This window comes from Myotis daubentonii, chromosome 3 (assembly GCF_963259705.1).
Source record: "Myotis daubentonii chromosome 3, mMyoDau2.1, whole genome shotgun sequence".
Classification (NCBI taxonomy): Eukaryota; Metazoa; Chordata; class Mammalia; order Chiroptera; family Vespertilionidae; genus Myotis; species Myotis daubentonii.
This window is the reverse complement of record NC_081842.1, coordinates 207,566,397-207,587,834: the sequence shown is the minus strand read 5'-3', so window position 1 is coordinate 207,587,834 and position 21,438 is coordinate 207,566,397. Positions and strand designations below refer to the sequence as shown.

The 21,438-nt window shown below is 38.5% G+C and overlaps 1 protein-coding gene across 19 annotated transcripts in view; it reads right to left on the bottom strand.

Annotated features, from left to right (window-relative positions):
* The window catches only part of EIF4G3 (eukaryotic translation initiation factor 4 gamma 3), a 311,606-nt gene that overhangs the window by 144,728 nt on the left and 145,440 nt on the right, over positions 1-21,438 (bottom strand). For 7 of the 19 annotated variants that reach the window (XM_059690932.1, XM_059690920.1, XM_059690914.1 and 4 more), the window contains exons 4-6: positions 13,857-13,952; positions 12,325-12,438; positions 8,820-8,852 (exon numbers count right to left, since the gene is read on the bottom strand). In XM_059690932.1, coding sequence (XP_059546915.1) covers positions 8,820-8,852; positions 12,325-12,438; positions 13,857-13,952 — 243 coding nt within the window. Of the gene's footprint in view, positions 1-8,819; positions 8,853-12,324; positions 12,439-12,813; positions 12,856-13,856; positions 13,953-21,438 lie in introns of all 19 variants that reach the window. The other 12 variants (XM_059690926.1, XM_059690927.1, XM_059690931.1 and 9 more) reach the window with 4 other exon arrangements.

The following is a 21,438-nucleotide window of genomic DNA, read 5'->3' as shown; positions in this document are numbered from 1 at the left end:
AATAAATATCTGTTGCTGAATGAAAGAGCAATATACCTCTCTTATTCTGGTTAACTATGTTTCCATTAATAAAACTAAGAATCAGAGAAGCTCTTTTATCAACCACATTTTACTACCGATTGGTACTGAATTACGGTAACTTAAAACCCATAAATTTTCACACATAACCTGGCAATGTTATGTTTTTCACTTCTGTATACTCTTACAGTTGTGTTTTGAAGCTCATAAGGAGTCTTGTAAATTCTGTTTCTTTGAAAATGTATTAGAAGATTGTTATGAGGCTAAAATTATGTATGTAGTGTTTAGAATGGTACCTAGTAGCTAGTAAGTGCAATATGAAATTTATAATTTCAACACATCATTTCCGATTGTACAATTTTTTAAATTCGGAATATAGCACACAATGTCAAAATTACATGACCATAAGAAAATGTGACAGGCATGTTATTAATCAAAGCACTGTGATAAAGATGCTGAAAAGGGCTAGGTAGAGAAGAACCATGTAAAACGTAAGAATCTCCAAATTTGATTTTAATTTGTTTTAATTATTTTATCTTTCGATAATCCACTAGCACGCTGGGAGAATGGCAAAAGGTGACAGCCCTCCATTTGAAGTGGTACTTTGGGCAGATCCAAAACAGAGGGTGAATTTAAGGTACTCATGATTGCTGACTTTCATAGAAACACTCTAGAAGCCAAAAAAGCATTACTCTTGAAAAATTGTTCTGGTGATATAGGAATTATACCATTAACCAAAGTTTCCTGGTCAATAACATTGGTAATAAATACTTTTGGAAGATGCTGGTAATTATATCATTTCTCATGACTTGGGTCTCTAAAACTATCAAAAGAAAAAATATCTCTCAAAAACTATATAATAATCATAAATTCTTTAAAAACCACCTATTTTCATCAACTAGAAAAATCCTATTCAATCATAATAGTTCTTCCCATGTAGTAAAAACTGAGTACATATTAATTTGCAAAGCATTAAAAAAAATAAAAAATATGCTTCTGAAATCTCTATATTTTTGCAGCCTACTTGACAGATAACAGTAAGATTACAATTAAGAGCAGTTTAGGTTAATAGTGTTAAAAAGTCTAAAGTAGCCCTGACCGGTTTGGCTCAGTGCATAGAGCGTCGGTCGGCCTGCAGACTGAAGGGTCCCAGGTTCGATTCTGGTCAAGGGCATGTACCTTGGTTGCGGGTACATCCCCAGTGAGGGGTGTGCAGGAGGCAGCTGATTGATGTTTCTCCCTCATCGATGTTTCTAACTCTTCTATCTCTCTCCCTTCCTCTCTGTAAAAAATCAATAATATATATATATTTTAAAAAGTCTAAAGTATTATTCAGAAAAATAATAGTGCTATGATTTTTCTAACAAGTTACAAAGGGTCAGGCAGTAAAGTGTTCACATAATGGGATATCACTAAGTATCAATCATATACTCTGCTGACTTATAACTTACAATGAAGACTATTAATGTAAATTCTTTCTGTATTTTCCTGCATGTGGTCAATATCACATAATTTAGATTTCACTGAAAATTAGGACATAAGCCCCAAAAGCTAAGTTGTGCAACATAGTAGCCACAAGCCATATTTGGTTACTTAAAATTAATGCTTAATTTAAAAATCAGTTCTTTAGCTACATTGCACATTTCAAGTGCACAACAGCCAAATGTGGCTAGTAGCTACCATAGTGAACAGCACAAATACAGAGCATTTTTATCATCACAGAAAGTTCTGTTAGACAGTGCTGCCCTAGAGGGTTACCTCAAATGGAGGAAAGAAACCCCTAAGGATTCTGTCAGGAAGAAGGTGTTCTGTCAGATCATAATGTAGAGTCTAGGAAATGAACATCCTCATAGAACACTTCATTTTGTAGGTAAAAATAGCCTGGGAAAAGGGGAAAAGGCAGGCTATCTCACTGCTTGAAGGAAATTGACACTCACCAAGTGCTTATTATGTGCCAACCACTGTGACAGGAAATAGGTACCATTATTATAACACCTCAATATTATCATTTATGAGCCTACTTTATCCATTTCGCAGATAAGAAAGCTGAGGCCCAAGGTTAGTTTGCAGTAAAGCTAAGACTGAATCCCAGTTATGTCAACTCCCTTTACTGTCTCTGCTGCAATCCTACACTACTTCTGACTAAGACACCAGATAAAACTGCCTATCGCTGGTTTATATCAAGTTCTGAAAAAAAATCTAAAAGTTCTCATCATAAGACTACATAGATGTTTAATCTGATTTCCTAATAATATCCATTAAACTCTGATGTGTGAGGTTGGCCCCAGAGGAAAGCCTTAATCTTCATTTACTTTCCAAATGAAAGAAAACTGCCTAGAGCAGCGGTTCTCAACCTATGGGTCGCGACCCCTTTGGCGGTCGAACGACCCTTTCACAGGGGTCACCTAAGACCATCCTGCATATCAGATATTTACATTACGATTCATAACAGTAGCAACATGACAGTTATGAAGTAGCAACGAAAATAATTTTATGGTTGGGTCACAACATGAGGAACTGTATTTAAAGGGCTAGAAGGTTGAGAACCACTGACCTAGAGCAATAGAAATATTTCTCTACAAAGAACTAGGACTTCAACTGTAACAGCACAACTTTGAATACAGAAACCTTTACGGGCCATAATAAAAAGGAAAACACACACACACACACACACACACACACACACACACACCATAAACCAGCTATTTCTTTCTTTTAAAACAAATCTTGTTGCAAAAAGAACCAAACTACAACAGGAAAACATGCATAGTTTCAATGCTTGCCACCAGGTTAACATATTCCTTGAGGCCAAATATGACTAAGTTTTATGAAGCTGCTTATTTGTTTACACAAAATCCAACTGCTTTGAAAATGGCATATTACTCAGCATTTATAAAGAGTATAGAAACTACAATCATATATCAGCATACTGCAAAATGTTTTTGCTCTAGGAACACTTTTAAATACCAATTCCCTGGTTTTTCTCACAGTGCAAAGACCACTAGGCATAGTATATATAACCAACACTTGATTTCTCTTGTGAAGCCTTAAAGTCAAATAAAGACAGGCATATAAGTAACTTTAAACCACAACTACACAGATTTCAATGACCAAAGGCATGAAATCAATAACACATACCAGAATCTACATTATACCAAGTGACTTGTTTTTAATTCTGAGTGTACGTTCTGTTCTTTCAGTTTCTAATTACCTTAGGATTTTCAAACATCCAAGTAAAAATAGTTGACATAGTTCTAAAGTCAAGGGTGTTTTGCATATAAAATTACTTAAGATTTCTTTTACCTTTGAAGAAAACTATTATTTTCTTCAAGTTATAAATTATAAAAAAATTAAAGTAAAATAGAACATACTTATATTAATCTAAAGAATCCCTGCAAAAGCCAAAAACTTAGTACCATGAAGATGTGGCTGAAATAACCCTAAAAAGAACATGGTATTTCTGACTTGAGGAACTCAAAAGGAGCCCTAGTGGCCCACAAATAAAAATCTTTGAAATAAAAGTACAAGAAACACATCCTCTAACAGTTTCTTGGTTCTATTAAACTAAAAATGTTTTCTATCCAAAATCTTATTTGTTTCCTTTCCATTCAGGTAACTTTATTTTACAAAGAAGAAAATAAATAGGTTTTGCATTACTAAACAGGATGATGGCAATTCTCTCCAAACAGTTTACCTAAATAACAGTTAAAATTTTTTCTTTGAAATGTTGATAGGACTTATTATGACACATACATAAAAAGTTATATATTTACTATTGGACTTTAGAAACAGCGATCATAAGAAATACCACCCAGCACCAATTATTTTGTTTAAAAAATTTTAAAAGATCACAGCATGAAAGGATATGTGATCAAAAAGGTAGCCACTGATAAATAATGTAATAAAGGAGAAATGAGAAATCGTTATCACTAATTCTAACTATTCATGGCTAATTCTAATCCTAACCTTTGACTTAATTCTTTCTGGCCAAAACAAACAACCATACGTGAAAAGACCATTTGAGACTTCAACTTTAAATATTAAGGACGGTAAACCAAAAATATACCAGCACATAAATGTTTGCCTTTTAAAAAAGTATTCTCTGCATACCACTCAATGTTTGTTTTTCACTGTATTGTTTTCATTATGTAACTTCCCACATCCTGTTTTGTATTATGAACCTCTCCTCTGGGAATCTCTTAGGACTTAGGTCTCTAGATCTGAGGAGAAGATCCTCTTAAATATAGACTTCAGCATGTGATTCTCAAATGGTAAATAGTATCTCACCCCCATAGAGGGTTATTTGGAAATGTGTGAAGGTGTGTTTTGTTTTGTTTTTAATTGTCCCTGGGAGAATTTCTACTGGCATTTAAGAGTCCAAAGGTTGCTAAATAAACTGTAATTACAGAGAAGTTTTTCATAAATGGTAATCCCACCGAAAATGCCCATACCTATTCCATAGTGAAAGAAACCAAACTGGCCCCTACCTACACTCATGGATAAAGAACAGCAAGCCTTCCCTAACAATTAACTCAATGCCATACCATGACATTGGTTCAGCTACCTCTGCTCAGCATGGGCACTTCAAGCCCATGACCCTCCCCCTCCTCTATTTCTCTAAGGTAACTATTGATGCTGCCTGAGCCAATCCTATATAATAAAGAGCTAATATGCTAATTAGACCAAACAGCAGAACGACCGGTTTGGACGACCTTCTAGATGAAGCTGGGGCTGCAAGGTCTGAGGCAGCTGGGGCTGCAAGGGCCGAGCCCCTTGCACGAATTCCATGCATCAGGCCTCTAGTGTTATGTATTTCCTTTTCACTGTTCAGAAGGAAATACACCACAGTAAAAAAGCAGCCAGCTACCTGAAGTTTATATCCAAAAGCAATGCTCTGGATATCTCCTGTATCTCAAGAACCTATGTTTAAGAGCTAATGTTGGAAAGTAATTCCTTTTCTTGCTAAATATTAAGTATTTACACATGCACAGTGTTATTAGTTGAAACATGCTATAATTTCACAAGCATCATCCTACAGCTAAATGAAAGAGCAATCTGCCACTATTTTTTGAGTTATAAAATAACTCATCCTTTTTTCACAAAGATTCCTTAAAGTTTTCTTCAGCTGTTGGAAATAAGGGAAGACAAATTGTATCACAAGCCATTAGGCTTAGAAGAAAGTTTAAAAAACAGATTTTCCCAAAGCTGACTATTCATAAAGGCTTAATACAACATCCCCATTTGAGGATCACTGCTATTGAACACAGATTATACAAATACCTAACCTTGTATCAAGGAGCTCAAAAATCATTTTTTCAAATCAGTAGTTTCTTTTTACTCTGCTTCTTGAGAAGATCTGCCCCAGGTTTCTCTGTCAAGAGTATCTGGCTTGACCCCTGACTACATTTTAAGCCTTGCCTCTATAACCCTTGACTAAATTTTAAAAAACTGTGATCAATTTTTTTACCTAAGGGATTATCTTTTTTATTAATTAGTAGTCATTTTGCCCCCTAGATTCTTAGTATTTGCCAAATACTCTGCTAATTATCTTATTTGCATTATCTCATTTACTTTTCACATCAATCTTGATATGGTATTAATACTGTCCCCATTTTGGAGATGAGAAAACTAAAGCTAAAACAGTAAATAACTTACCCAATACACACTTAATAAGAAAGAGTCAAATGAGGCCTAACTAATGCTAAAGTCCAAGCTCTTAAAGCATTATAATAATACTAGAGGCCTGGTGCACAAAAATTTGTGCACTCGGGGCGGGGGGGTGTCCCTCAGCCCGGCCTGTGCCCTCTCGCAGTCTGGGACCCCTCGGGAGATAATGACCTGCTGGCTTAGGCCTGCTCCTGGGTGGTAGGGAGCAGGCCCAATCCCTAGGTGCAGCCCCTGGTCGGCTCAGAGCACGGCTGATTGGGAGGTTGCGATACCACCCTCAGTCACGCTAAGGGTAAGGCCGTAAGGCCGATTGGGGAGTTGGAGCACCGCCCCGTCACACTCAAGGCAGGGTCGATGGGGAGGTTGCGGCGCCACCCCATCACGCACAGAGCAGGGCCAATCAGGGGGTTGGAGTGATGCCCCCCATCACACACAGAGCAGGGCCCATCGGGGGGTTGGGGCTCCGTACCCTGTCACGCACAGAGCAGGGTCAATCAGGGGGTTGCGGAGCTCCCCTGTCATGCACAGAGCAGGGCCGATCAGGGGGTTAAGGAGCTCCCCCCTGTCACTCACAGAGTAGGGCCGATAGGGGAGTTGGGGCACTGCCCCCTGTCACACTCAGGGCAGGGCGGATCAGGGGGTTGGGGCGCCGCCCTCTATCACCCACAGAGCAGAGCCGATCAGGGGGTTGGGGCGCCGCCACTGTCACACTCAGGGCAGGGCCGATGGGGAGGTTATGGCTCTACCCCATCACACACAGAGCAGGGCCTGGGGGGGGGGGGCGGGTTGGGGTGCCGCACCCTGTCACACACAGAGCCCCAGGGCGATCAGGGGGTTGGGGAGCTCCCCCCATCAGGCACATTGCAGGGCTGATCAGGGGGTTGGGGCGCCTTCCCCTGTCACGAACAGAGCAGGGCGGGTAGGGAGGTTGTGGCCCCACCCACTGTCACACACAGAGCCGCAGGGCAATCAGGGGGTTTGGGCGCTGCCCCCTGTCACGCTGATCCCGGTGCCGGGAGGCCTCTCGGCTCCACTGATCCCGGTGCTGGGAGGCATATTACCCTTTTACTATATAGAATAGAGGCTGGTGCCCTGGTTTACCCTGAAGGGTGTCCTGGATCAGGGTGGGGGTCCCCACTGGGGTGCCTGGCCAGCCTGGGTGAGGGGATGATGGCTGTTTGCAGCTGGTCACACACCCTTCAGGGTGGGGGTCCCCACTGGGGTGCCTGGCCAGTCTGGGTGAGGGGCTGAGGGCTGTTTTCAGGTCGACTGAAGCTCCCAATTGCTCCTTTTTTTCTTTTTATTTTTTTTATTCTGGGCCAGCTTTAGCTCTGGCTCCAGCTCTGAGGCCTCTGCTGCTGAAAGCAGGTATCTGGTTTGTTTGTGTTCTATAATCGAAACAATGTATAATTCCAGCTCTGAGATCCCGGCAGGCTGAAAGCAAGTTTCTGGGGTTTTGTTTAGCTTCTATACTTGTTACAATGTTTCTTAAACTGCAAGCTCAGAGGCCGGCAGCGGTAGGCAGGGAATGTTGGGAGTCCTCCGTCACTGAAGCAAGCAAGCCTCATGTTCGCTTCCAGCTGCCTGGCTGCCGGCCGCCATCTTGGCTGGCAGTTAATTTGCATATCGCCCTGATTAGCCAATGAGAAGGGTAGCAGTCGTACGCCAATTACCATGTTTCTCTTTTATTAGATAGGATGATCTTTCTTTTTTTAAAAAAAGATTTTTTTATTATTTTTAGAGAGGAAAGGAGAGGGAGAGATAAACATTGATGTGAGAGCAAAACACTGATCAGCTGCCTCTTGCATGTGCCCTTATCTGGGATCAAGCCCGCAATCCTGGCATGTGCCTTAACTAGGAATTGAACTGGCAGCCTTTCAGTGCATGGGAAAATGCCCCACCAACTAAGCCACACCAGCCAGAGCAACAATACTCTCCCTTGATATTAGAATATACCCCGAGTTTTATTTCTTTATCAAATCTAGAGAATGGCCCTCCAATTCATACAACTATCTCTGAGTTCTCCTGCAAAGTATCTTTAACACCTTAGAATGTGCTTGGCTTTAAATTCTCTAAATTGGAAAGACTGTATTTTGAGAAATAGTGACTTATATTAAATTCACTGTTAGACAATGAAAGACCTCAACAATATCCCTTTACTCAAGTAAAATGAATTCTAAGTTATGATACCACAGCTAAATACTGGTAAATTGCTCTCATTTTATCAAACTATACTATCTTACATAACAACATTAAAAATAGCTACCAGTTATTGACTGCTTACTTTGTGTCAAGTACTTTTGATGACTTCAAAATTCACTATTTTGATGACTTAAGTATATTATCTCTAATGTAAAAGGGATTTATCCTCATTTTACATATGAGGAAACTGAAGCTTAGAACCCAGATCTATCAGATTCCAAAGCCTAGGCTCCTTTTATTTACTATAGCAGAAGAAAATGTTTCAGAACACTCCATAAAAAGCAAGTTGGGGGAGGGGTGGAGAGAACACCAAGCAAGTCTTATTCTTTCTCTCAAATCACACCTTGTAGTATATTACTGCTAAATAAAGTAGCGTTGGCATATACATTTTGAAATTTTAATTTATACGAGTACTTCATTTAAAAGAACCAATAGGCTAAAAATATTAGAATTAAATATTCATGTATCTATTTTCAATATATCCTAAGAATAGAGATATATTAATATTAATTTGTTATTAGGCCTAGGTTAGTAACTGAGGTTAAGTGCTTTTAGAAATATTAATGCTATTTTATACATATCAATACAAGTTACATCAGAATGTTAACAGAAAACCCTTAGAATGGTGCCTGTTCCATTCAGTTAAATTTAAACTTAATCCACAAAACCTATGAGGGTTTAGTATATCTAAAATTTTTCAAAGTTCTCTAAATTCAGAGCAACTATTTTTTGCCATAAACAGAAGCAAATGGGTTTGTTAACAAAATATTGTGAAATAAGGACAAAAAGAACCTAAATACATCAGACTAAAGCTACTCTTGAAGAGAGTAGTTTGGATGGTTCCATGGAATGGCAGCATTCTAAGAGTCAGCAGCTACTAAAGCCCCCACCTATTTGTTAAGGATGATAGTCAAGGGGCAAGGGTACAGTACCTGATGATGGGCAGGTCGAGGCCCCGCTGCAAACTGAGAAAAGGAGGGAAAACAAACACAAAAGGAAAGGCACAAAGAGTCAGAAACACAACAAAAACCAAAATGTCACACAATATGCCAAAAGAAAAAAACCCACAAGAAAAAAAGAACACAAACAGTCAAAGCTTTGCTGCAGGACAGTGACAGACAGGTACTAAGATTCAACAGGTTGACACCACTACTAGAAATAGTTTGCCATCTATCAGCTGGGAGAGAAACAGCTAAGCTGTTAGGCACAGGTAGGGCTGCTTCTCTGATAGGAATTAATTTTTTAAACTTAAAATTAAAAATAATTGAAACACTAAGTGGTTATATTAAGACAAATATATGAGAAGTCAAGTGTGCTTATGCAACTGACATAGCTGGAGGGAATGAGAAATGCTTTTACATTATAAGAAATAGCCAGGGGGTAATTATACTGGCCAATAAGAAATAAAGAATGTAATAGGACTGATGTCAAATTTACTCAAGTTAAATGGGATACTCACACATGAAATGGAAGCTTTACTATCATTCTTTATTTTGTGGGAGTTAAAGAATAACATTTTATTTATATATTACATTAAATATATATTTATAACTTATAAATATATATTTAAATATATAAGTAATTATATGTTTAAGTGCAATTAACTAGTAAAGTTTAATAACAGGCATATTAAAGCACATAGCTAGTGAAGAACATCACTCTCCAATAGGATTAATTAAAGTTGTACTATTATAAGCTCAAGAAGAAAAAGGAGTAAAAAGTCAAATCTCTCACTATTTATACACAACAGCACAACACTGTACATATGTACCCACTGCTATCTGATACTGAGAATAAATGCAAAAGAAAACAGAACTTCTCAGCCAACTCAGAATACTTAAAAGCAGATAATACGTGCTTCAACTCTTACTATTCCTAGCTTAAAATGGAAGAAAAAGCTTAGCTACCCATAAAAATTTAAATACTAAATCTCTATGATAAAATAATTCTTCACCAGTGCAAAACTGGGCTTCTAATGTGATTTTTACTAAAAAGGACAGAAAAATATTCAGGTACATACTGTCATGTACTGACTAATAATATATTAACTATTAAGATATTATGCACCCTCTTTAATAGTGAAAAGAAAATACTTAGAAAGCAGTTTTCAATGCAAAACATACAGGATTTTTATTTAATATATTTAAGGAGCTAAAATATATTTCTTCAGTTGTTTTATTTCCTATAGAGCCTTCCTCTCTCAGCTCATCATTACAGATGAATTGGACCGAAGATTAAGAAACATTCCTTCATACCAGAATTTAGTTATCTGCAACAGTATTTGCAAGAGATTTGGAATTATTACCCCAACTGTCATTATTTCATATAAAAATATTCAAAAAATTCTAGAAGTACATGCCACAATGTAGGAGACAGCTGAAGATAGGTCTATCAAGAATTCACCATAGAAGCTAAAATGTCACCTATTGTTCAGATAATGACAAGTGCCTTAACACATTCTGAAGTTATTCAGCATAATTCCATGAGTTCTCTATGACCTATATGATTAGAGTGAGTTAGGTCATCCATTATATTTACAAACCATAGTTTTTTCGAATGATGATAATGGCAGCTATAGTTCTTGCAGAACATTTTCTCTTCAAAGAAACTGAGGTCTATAATTTGTTTTCCAATGATGAAAAGAAAACAGATCATACCTCTACTATGAACATAAAGGTTCAAGAATAGGCAATACCACCCATGTGGTATGAAAGTAGGGGATGGAAGTGAGATGTTTCTTAATGACACTTTTGAAGAAAACAGGAGAGGACCCTGTTAAACGATTGACCTGAGTTCAGCAGTACCTGTCTTATCACTGTTCCACAGAAAGGTCCCCCCATTTCTAAGACTCTAAAATAAAAGTTGCAACTTTACATAATTCAAATGTTCTGGTCAAAGAGAACTTTCTATGAACAAGAGTAGTACCTTATTAAATTATACATATATTTTTTTAAAACCACAACTTAAGTTAGTGGGAAAGTACCCTAGTCTATTTTGCACTAGTCACCATTGGCTATTGAGTTTTTCATTTGAAATGACAGTAGTCTTAATCCTATGGGTAACTGTAAGCAACAGAACAAACTGTAGTCGCTGCTGGCTCATATTAAAAATAGAAACTTTGGTTTCTTTTTTTAAAGAGGGGTCTTTAAGATGGTGAGGACTGTAGATATTAAGAAAAGCAGCCTTCTGTGAACCTGAATCCAATGTTAATGCCACCCACCCACCCACCCACTCACTCACTCACTCTTCTGTGCACAGTTGGTAACTGGGCATAGCCAACATAACACTGATGTAACTTTGGCACAAAATGTCAAAATAACCAAAGTAACAGGTTACTGCAAAAGCCAAACTGTCCACCTCTCCCAATTAAGCATTCAATAGCTTCACTATTTTGGAGGCTATTTAAAAGTGAACTACTGTTTAAAGAGTTCCGGTACAACCAGAAAATGGAACAGATAAGTAGCTTATCCATATTGTTTTACTTTTAAACAAGATATTCAACAATATGAATTTAACTAAGATACTAAGAAGTATAAAATAGAAATACAGGCACAAAGGTAACCTGAAGGGGGGGGGGGGGGGGGGCCTTGAAGCCAGTTGGATTGCAAAGGCAGCTGTCCAGGGAAGAACAGAAAAGCCTAAACCGTGCAATTGCCAATGGCCCATTAATGCAGAAATAGAATGGAGTAAGCTTTAGCTGCTTTGCAAAGCCACAGGAAGGGTCCCTTCTTTAGTGCAACAGCTTACCTCTCCTCACCAGTTGGGACAGTTGTGGGATGGATGAGACTAGACTATGGCAACTTGGGATGTAAAAAGAAAATGCAGTCCTACCAAATTTCATATCCCAAACTTCACCCTCCCAGCAACCAACACAAATGAAATAAAGAAAACTGGACCCAAAACAACAAGCAAGAGTAGTCTGGGGTCTGCTAGTCTTGCACTTGTTTTGGGGTATATGTAATGGGATGTTATGGGTGTGGTTTTAGTAATGTAGGTGGTAATGGTCACTAGCAGAGCGGATGGCAAAAACTGCATAGAGGATAGTATTTGAAGAGTTTATGACCACAGAAAAATGGCTGACAACTACAGACAATTTCCCCCTTGATATTTGATTATAAAATGGAAAGAGGGAAAAAGAAGCCTTAAAATTTGTCTTTTAAAATAAAATTTATATGAAAGGGATATCCCTCTTCAAGTTTAAAATAAAGAAATATCTAAACTTCAAATTATTCCTGTCTAATTCCCAATAGAGAAGACCCACCCAATTTGTTATTCTTTTCCCCACTATGCCTGGCAGAAACTGCCATGCTGGGTTAGACTTTCGAGAGGAAGCAATCAATGTTTTTCTGTAATCAGCCAATAAATGGATGTGGTCAAAAATAATGAGTGCCAGAGGCACCACTGCCTGCAAGAAGTACAGTTTGTTATATTGCTTACAATGCAGTATTTTATCCAGCCTCTTCCAGCCAAGGACCTGTAAACGGGAGTCTGTTCCAAAACCTTCCTCCTCTTCCAGTTGTCTGTGCAATGTATTGGCACTGTTCTGCTGGGCTGTCAAAAAAACTGGTTTAGAGATGCAGCTCTTCAGTCAGGTTTTGCGCCAGTTCTAACCATGTAAATTTAAATCTTTTTCCCCTAATATCACAAAAGGGGGTTAGAAGTAAAGAGGGCCATGGAATTCTTTGCAATAAGAGCTTACCATACGTTCCATGTTTAATGATTAGAACCCAGGTCTATCTAAATTAATTTGGTGAGATCTCAGGCCCACTCCAAACAGTCAAGTGTCAACATCCCCAAAGCACTTTCAGAACAAAACTTGCATCAGACATCTTGTTGACCATTTCAGCAAATAAATAAATAAACAAACAAATAAATAAATAAATAAAAAGAAGACAAGCAAACAGGCAACTAGGACCAAAGTCGCACCTCTTTAGAATGGTTCCTCCACCCCCTGGGGAGAACCAGGATCTAAGAATGGGTATTGGAGAAGAGGGCAATAGGGAAAAGGAAGACAGGAAGAGGGTAAGAAAGAGATTACATTTTGGTCAGTCTATGCTCCCCTAGTTCTTTGAGCAATCCTTTCATACATTTCAGCAATTCTTTCATACATTTCAGCATTAAATGCATGCATAAACTAAAAGAATAGAAGCTAATGCAATGAAATATTCCTGTACTACAAGCAAAAAAGCAGGGGTGGGGAACAAAAGAGGACCCCTATATCAGGAGAAAAACACAGAGCAGAGGTATAAGTAGGGATGTGAGATACAAAGTGAGATGTTACAAAAGCACCTTCTAGCAAAAGCTAATCATGCAGGGCAGGAAACGACGTTCTAAGGAATGGACAGCTGAAACTACTGTATTCTCTTGGGAAGCAAAGGATGAACCCTGAGTAAATCCACAATCTTTGCAAAACTTATTGCAATCCATGTAAAGGATGAGAAGAAGGATGACAGCATTTACATTTGTACAATTTATTTACCATTTTAAAAAAATGAATACACCATTGGTGATGTCATGCATATGTCCACACTGTCAAATGGTTTGAACTGATCTAGTAACACCAATTCAGAAATCCTTCCGAAACAACTGGAATTTGAGTCTAATTAATGAAATTTACTTTACTTTTAAAATATGATTCTTTACTCTTCTCCTGAATTTTGAATAGTGCAGCTAACAAATTAAAAACAGAAATAAACTTGAGTGCAACTAGAATTTTTTAAAAAATCATGCCACTGAAAAAAGATAAAAAGTTTCATTCCTTCTTTTTCTTAATAAATTTAAATTATTCACATAGCAAAGAATCTGAAAAATGTAATGCTAACCAATATAATAAAAATAACAACAATAATAAATTTTCTTAGGGAAAAATTTCCCAAAGTAAGTAAAAATATTAGCCAAAGGAACCCAACCTACTGCAAACACAAACTTAGGTGGAGAATATTTTCTACATCAAGCTTCTGCTTACTTACCGGAGAACGGGTTTGAGGTTGCGAATTCATTGTCTGAGGGGCTTGAGGGTATACCAACGTGGTAGGACCTGCATTCTGTCCAGAGGGATAAGGGGTCTGTCAAAAAATGGGAAGAATAATATCATATTTTGAATAAATATGGCAAATTCAGTGTTAAAAATATTTACAGGAATATTTATTAATGTGGTTTACAAATTTACTTTTTAAACTTATCTTTATCATAATGTCCAGAAATCCAGAACCAATGCAGCATTTTTTTAGGAATTACCTTAAGCCTCCTGATATGTAGGTGCAATTATTTGATACCATGAATATAAATAGCACTCACTCTCAATTTATCTCTTTCTGAAATGAACAGCCCATCCACTAACAAAATAAAACATGATTGAGGGAACTTGTTACTTCTGTGGTGAGCTTTCCAAAGTACCTATAAGCAAAAGTAGCCATTGAGGAAGACATCCTAGAGCCAAATTAGCAGTTCACTCAGTTGACCTCTATAGTATTGTTATTCTCTTCCACCGTAACCCTTTTATCTAACCCCATAAAAACTACCATCATTAAGAACTTTAGACAAAAGCCTGAAATAAGTGGTAATATAATACATACTAACCACAAGTTTTCTGAAAATAAGAACGTAAGTTTGTCATTATGAATCCATGTTAAATGCTACAGACTAAAATACTATGCGCCAGTGATTTCAGGGGAAAAAAAAATATAACATGTTTAAAATGAAATGCTAGCAGTAGCAATGGTTACAGAATCACAGGACTTGGATTCAAATCATAAAAAGTGCCCTTTACTACTGTTGTTAGCTTGACTTTGTCTTTCCCGTGAATGTAAGAAGGAATACCTACCTTACAAGGCATTGCTAAGACTAAATAAAGTCAATTACTGCAAAACCACCTTTAGTTAAGACAGTTCCAGTTTTACAAATGAGGAAATCCAGAATCAGAAATTTTAAGTATCTTACCCAAGGTAACTAAATAAATAATGTCTAGAAGTATTCTAACTTTGCTTTAAAAAAATTTACCCACAGCTTTAAATATGGAAGATGTTTAATAAATTACTACCTAAAAAAAAAAAAAAAACACCATCAGCAACTAACTTTTGGTTTTTGTTAACAATGCAATGAGAGGTCAGCTGGGATTACCAACTTACAGCAAATGTTTGAAAAGATTCCTTATAACTTCCAAATGAAAACAAGATTAATAAAAAAAAAAAATAATAGTTCTGCTCTGGCCGTGTGAACGGTGGTTAGAGTGCTGGCTGGAGTGCTTGGGCTGCAGGTTTGATCCCCGGCCCAGTTGGGGCTTGTGCAGGAGGTAACCAATTGATGTGTCTCTCGTCTATCTTTCTGTCTCTCTCCCTTTCACTTTCTAAAACTCAATGGAAAAAATACCCTCAGGTAAGGAGTAACAACAAAAAAAGTTTCATATTGGACACAATATTTTGCAATCTTTCAACACAGAAACCTTATAAGCATTTCTATAACTGCCATTCAAGTTTCCATTTTCATTCTAGTTCTACCAAATCTGGTCATAAATTGAAAATCATGGCAGCAAGTATCAGAATCTATCAAACAGGTAATAACTGGATCAACTATGATCCAAAAATTATTCCAAGGTTTCTTATCAAAGATTATTTTTAGCACTGTTTTAGACACTAAGTTTATGTAGCACAGTGGTTCTCAACCTTCCTAATGCCTCGACCCTTTAACAGTTCCTCACGTTGTGGTGACCCCCAACCATAAAATTATTTTCGTTGCCACTTCATAACTGTAATTTTGCTACTGTTATGAATGGTAATGTAATTATATATGTGTTTTCCGATGGTCTTAGGCGATCCCTGTGAAAGGGTCGTTCGACCCCAAAGGGGTCGCGACCCACAGATTGAGAACCGCTGATGTAGCACATTCAAACTCTGGAAAATAGGAAGTTTGACTACTTCAACTTGAAAAAGAGTGGTGAATAGACTTATCATCTCTGAATGCATTCAAACTGGAAAAGTATTTCATCCAACTCTATTACAAAATTTGGATATAGTTGCAAAATACAGCATTAATTTCATTCTTTATTAAAGAAAGTCATCAAATATTTTAAAAAGTCATATTCTCAGTGGTGACGCTCTTTGGTCTTAGGAAATCTTGATATTTTATTTTCAACATTTAGTTGGTGCTACATTGAAGCATAAATTTTTGCCTGTCAAGATATTGAACCAGCATTGAGAGATAACAGTTATAAAAACATGGAAAAATGTTACCTCTTTCTATACTTCAAAAAGTTAGGGGAGACTTTGCCCTCTCATAAAAGATGCTGAAATAATCATATTTGACCTTATTCAAAATTTCCACTAACATAAGGCAACGCCCTTACAACTAATTGAAAAAGCAGTATGTGAATTAGGATTCAGGCATAAGTTCTTTCATTTAGTAATAACACTATTCCTGGTCACACATAAAGCTGGTAGACTACAGTACTGCTCTCAAAATGATTATTAAAAAACAAAGAATTTATTTCCATCACTTGGAATTATTTTAAACTGACAAAAAATAATCAAGTACTTTTTCCAATTTAAATTGTATGTATGCCAACAGATGATTCATACTCTGCATACAAGCAGTTTCATTAAAATGCAAAGCATAATATCTGATGACACCCACATATGGAAGTGATTCCTTTTTTTATAATACTCTAGTGGCCCGGTATACGGATCTGTGCACATTGAAAGGACATTAATTAGAAGAAATATTTTAATATTGCTATTCATCCTTTCTCTATAATAGAAGTGTCAGAGATGAAATAAATTAGTAAAATGTATATGAAAATATATAAATTGATTAATAAATAGACAATAACAACACATGATATAAAAACAACAAAAACAACCAAATTCACAATCGACAATGACAGATCGAAACACACCTGTGCGACTGGCACCAGCGGGAGCTTTATATGTATTGCACATGCATGAGTTAACATTTATTTTTAAATTGCCAGCACGTGTCATATGTACCGGCCGGTAGGTAGGTTGGTCAGGCAGTCAGACAGACAGACGGTTGGTCACTTAGCCTTTATAGATACAGATGTGATTGTGTCATTAGCAATGCAAGATTTAAAAGGGGCACTGATAAAGAATTTTGCCAATAGTTCACTCAGCTTTCTCTCGGAGCATTTTTCCATTGTGGCTGATTTTAGGAACTTCTTAGGAATGATGTGATTTGTACTGTTGGTGCAAGCAGTGCACCTGTGAAAGAGGCTTCTATGCTTTTCATCTCTACGCTGCATTTAATGACATGATTAACCAAATTTAGTGAATTAAGTTATTCTGGAATAGCTTGCTTAATATAGTAGTATGTTTTGTTGAAAAATATTGTAAAAACTTGAATGGGAACATCCTATAAACATGTTTCATCACATCAAATGAATAGAGAAGTATGGCTAGATCAAGGGAGTATCATTTCAGTACTTGTTAAACATTTTGTTTGCACTTCCCCTTTTTGGATACCTTCTAAGTTACCACATTTACTTCTCCAAGGACATATGTATGAATATTTTATATTAACACTGCAATCCTGTTCACTGTCCAACTTTAAAAGAGTAATAGAGACTTGCATTCTCATTTTCATTATTACTTTTATGTTTCAATGAACACTCTCAACTCACTGATTGCTTTTTATTAACTGGGTAGATAAAAACACAATAATAACAAAAACAATGAGCAAATGATGTTTACTGACAGACTGTTAACAAAATGCCAGTGAAGATGAGCCAGTCAAAACAGACCTTGTGTTACATGCATAACCTTTACGTTCATAATAACTAAATAAAAAAGAGTGATTTGAACAATTAAAGATAGAAATCCAAGGGTGAATTTCATGACAAGAACAATGTAGTACCTTGTGTACAGATGTGATGGTTTTCAAATCATGGACATGTGAAAAAAATTTACAAGGATTTTCAACTTTCATAATATAATACAATGAACTTAAACCAACAAAAAATAATTATAACAGAAACATTTATATTGCTCTTACTGTGTTTCAGCACTAGTCTAAGTATTTCACATACAACTCAGAGGTGAAGGTTATTTCTCCTGTTTTAAGAATCTTCCTTCACCTTAAATAAATACTATCATTAAAGACTAAGTTCAATACTAGGCATGTATAACATACACACACAAATCTAATTGAAATAAATTGCCACAATCTTTCCAAGAGGTATTAGGTAATACTTACCACATTTTAAATAAGCTTATCCCTTTGACTCTACAATTCCATTTCAAGGAATTTACCCTAAAGATATACTCATAATGGGGTGGGTAGGGGGGAACAAAACAGGAAACATTCTAAATTTCCATTTATAAGGGAGAGGTGAAAGTATGCTATATTTAATCAATGTGAGAATATGGTATAATCTTAAAAAGAATGAGGTCAGTCTACAGACATTATATCTTGTAGAACAGTGGTCCTCAACCTTCCTAATGCCACGACCCTTTAATACAGTTCCTCATGTTGTGGTGACCCCCAATTTCATTGCTACAAATTGAACATAATTAAAACATAGTGATTAATCACAAAAACAATATGTCATTATATATGTGTTTTCAGATAGTCTTAGGCAACCCCTGTGAAAGGGTCGTTCGACCCACAAAGGGGTCGCAACCCACAGGTTGAGAACGCTCTTGTAGACTGAGGTCAGTCACTATCATGGAAAGATATCTGTAACATTGAATGACACAGCAAATCACAGAACTATCTATCTATCTATATATATATAAAAGTCTAAGCTGCCAGGGCCGGTTTGGCTCAGTGGATAGAGCGTCGGCCTGCGGACTGAGAGGTCCCAGGTTCGATTCCGGTCAAGGGCATGTGCCTTGGTTGTGGGCACATCCCCAGTGGGGAGTGTGCAGGAGGCAGCTGGTCGATGTTTCTCTCTCATCGATGTTTCTAGCTCTCTATCTCTCTCCATTCCTCTCTGTAAAAAATCAATAAAATATATTTAAAAAAAAAAAAGTCTAAGCGAGGGAACGATGGAACGACCTATCACTATGACATGCCCTGGCCACCAGGTGGCAGACACTCAACACAGCAGCTGCCCCCTGGTGGTCAGTAGGCTCCCACGGTGGGAGTGCTGCTCAGCTGACAGACCCATCCCAGCGGCAGCCACTCACTCCCTCAGTAGTCCTGCAGGTCCAATCGCTGGAGAATGGGCCAGGCACCAACAGACCAGTGCCACCTACACAATCCTGACAGTGCTGCTGGCCTCCTGGAAGTTGGCCTTGGGCACCACGGCCGCTTCCCTTCCCTAGACACTCCACAAGGAATAAACAATATAGAAGCAGCCGCCAGGTGGCTCCCGACAACCAGCGTGAATGTCACCTGGATGGATCTGGATCCCGGGCTGGCAAGGGCACCCCACTGCCCACCCGGAGGGCTGATCGCATCCCATCTCCCCCTCGGGGCCCCACCCATGCATGAATTCATGCACCCAAACTCTAGTTAATTATAAAATCACCCTAGTTGTAAAATTTTTTGGTATATGCATACAGTATACTCATAAACATAAAGATAAAATGTCTTAGAAAGGTGTATGGCAAATTTAATGCTGGCTACTTCAGAGAAATGGTGCCGGGAGCCGGTCCATCCTTGCTGTTTCAAGGGACCTGGCATATATGGCATACGGTTCTTAATATGTTTGCTCACCTTCTTGGCGCTGTGTTTTAACCAAGGTCACCTCTCCGAGAAAGGTTGAATCCCTAGGTAGGGATTTTCCCCTGAAGTTAGGGAGGGAATAAAACCCTTCAACTAAGTGCTAGGCGGGTAATTAATCAATTTAACTACAAACAATCATGCTTAAGCTACATAATCTTTACTCCCTGGAATGGAGATAAGAAACGCCCTAACCTTTGTAATAGAAATTGACAGGATTAGAATCAACTGGTATAAATACAGATGCAACAAGACAAAAACAGACAGAACTCAGAACACAGAACTAAGAACACAGGGCTTGGAAGACAGGACCAAGAGAGACAGAGCCTAGGCACAGAACCTACACAGAACGTTCTCTAGAGACAGAAGAACTTCGCTGGAGAGAGCATGCCAGAGGATCCTGGAGAGGGACTGGCCTGGGAGCCTGGAGGTGGAGCCTGGCGAAAGAGCATGGCAAGGGATCCTGGACTGAACCTGACTGCGGAGATTGGCAAGAGAGCCTGACTAGAACCTGGTGACTGAACCTGTCTGGAGATCTGGAGCAGAACCTCTCTGGAGATCCAGACCAGAACTTGGCTGGAGATCCTGGCTAGAGATCCTGGCTAGGCTGCTGATCAACTGAACACTGTCTCCGTGTCCTTCCTTCTTCGCCGACTCCGTCTACGCCTTTGGGAACCCCTGGACCTGCTGGGGCTGGACCCCGGCATCTGGCACCCGAACAGGGACCCCTAGGTAAGCGCCCCGCACTCGGGACGGATAGGACTCCACCGTAGGAAGAGGGTGGATAGTCTTCGCCGACTCCGTCCACACCTTTGGGAACCCCTGGAACAAGATTCCCCTAGGTAAGCCCCCCTATTGAGAACCCCACACTCGGGACGGATAGGACTCCACCGTAGGAAAAGGGTGGATAGTCTTCGCCGACTCTGTCCACACCTTTGGGAATCCCTGGAACAGGATTCCCTTAGGTAAGCCCCCCCCCCCCTTGAAAACCCCCACACTCGGGACGGATAGGACTCCACCAGGGTGCTACAGACCCCCCTATAGAGGATAAATAGGGTAAGAAGGTGGGTAGTACAGAACTTAGATTGAGAAGATGTGCCATACTGAGTCCAAAGAAAGAAGACTCTGTATTGATTCTTAGTTTGAGAAGATGTGCCATACTGAGTCCAAAGAAAGAAGACTCTGTATTGATCTTTAGATTAAGAAGATGTGCCATACTGAGTCTAAAGAAAAAAGACTCCGTATTGATCTTTTAACATATATGCTTGCTAGCAGAGGAATTAAGGTTACTCCCAGTCAGACAGAACGTTTTATACAAGAAATACGTCCATGCTTTTCTGAGGAAGGAAAGGTGCCGGAAAGGTAAATGTAGAGGCATGGGAGAAGGTAGGCCCAAGGAGCCTTATCCTTAACCCCACTGCAGCCTTTCCACCCCGGGAAAGTGCAGGATTGGCAAGCTCTCCCTGGGATGATAGATCAGGACTCAGGTAATAGCGGAAAGCGCCAATCCTACTCTTAAAATGGATACAAGAGAGCATTTCAGGTTTTTCTTTTTAATGCTTGCTTTTAAAAAATAAAAAAGGGGGAATTTGCCGGGAGCCGGTCCATCCTTGCTGTTTCAAGGGACCTGGAATATATGGCATACGGTTCTTAATATGTTTGCTCACCTTCTTGGCGCTGTGTTTTAACCAAGGTCACCTCTCCGAGAAAGGTTGAATCCCTAGGTAGGGATTTTCCCCTGAAGTTAGGGAGGGAATAAAACCCTTCAACTAAGTGCTAGGCGGGTAATTAATCAATTTAACTACAAACAATCATGCTTAAGCTACATAATCTTTACTCCCTGGAATGGAGATAAGAAACGCCCTAACCTTTGTA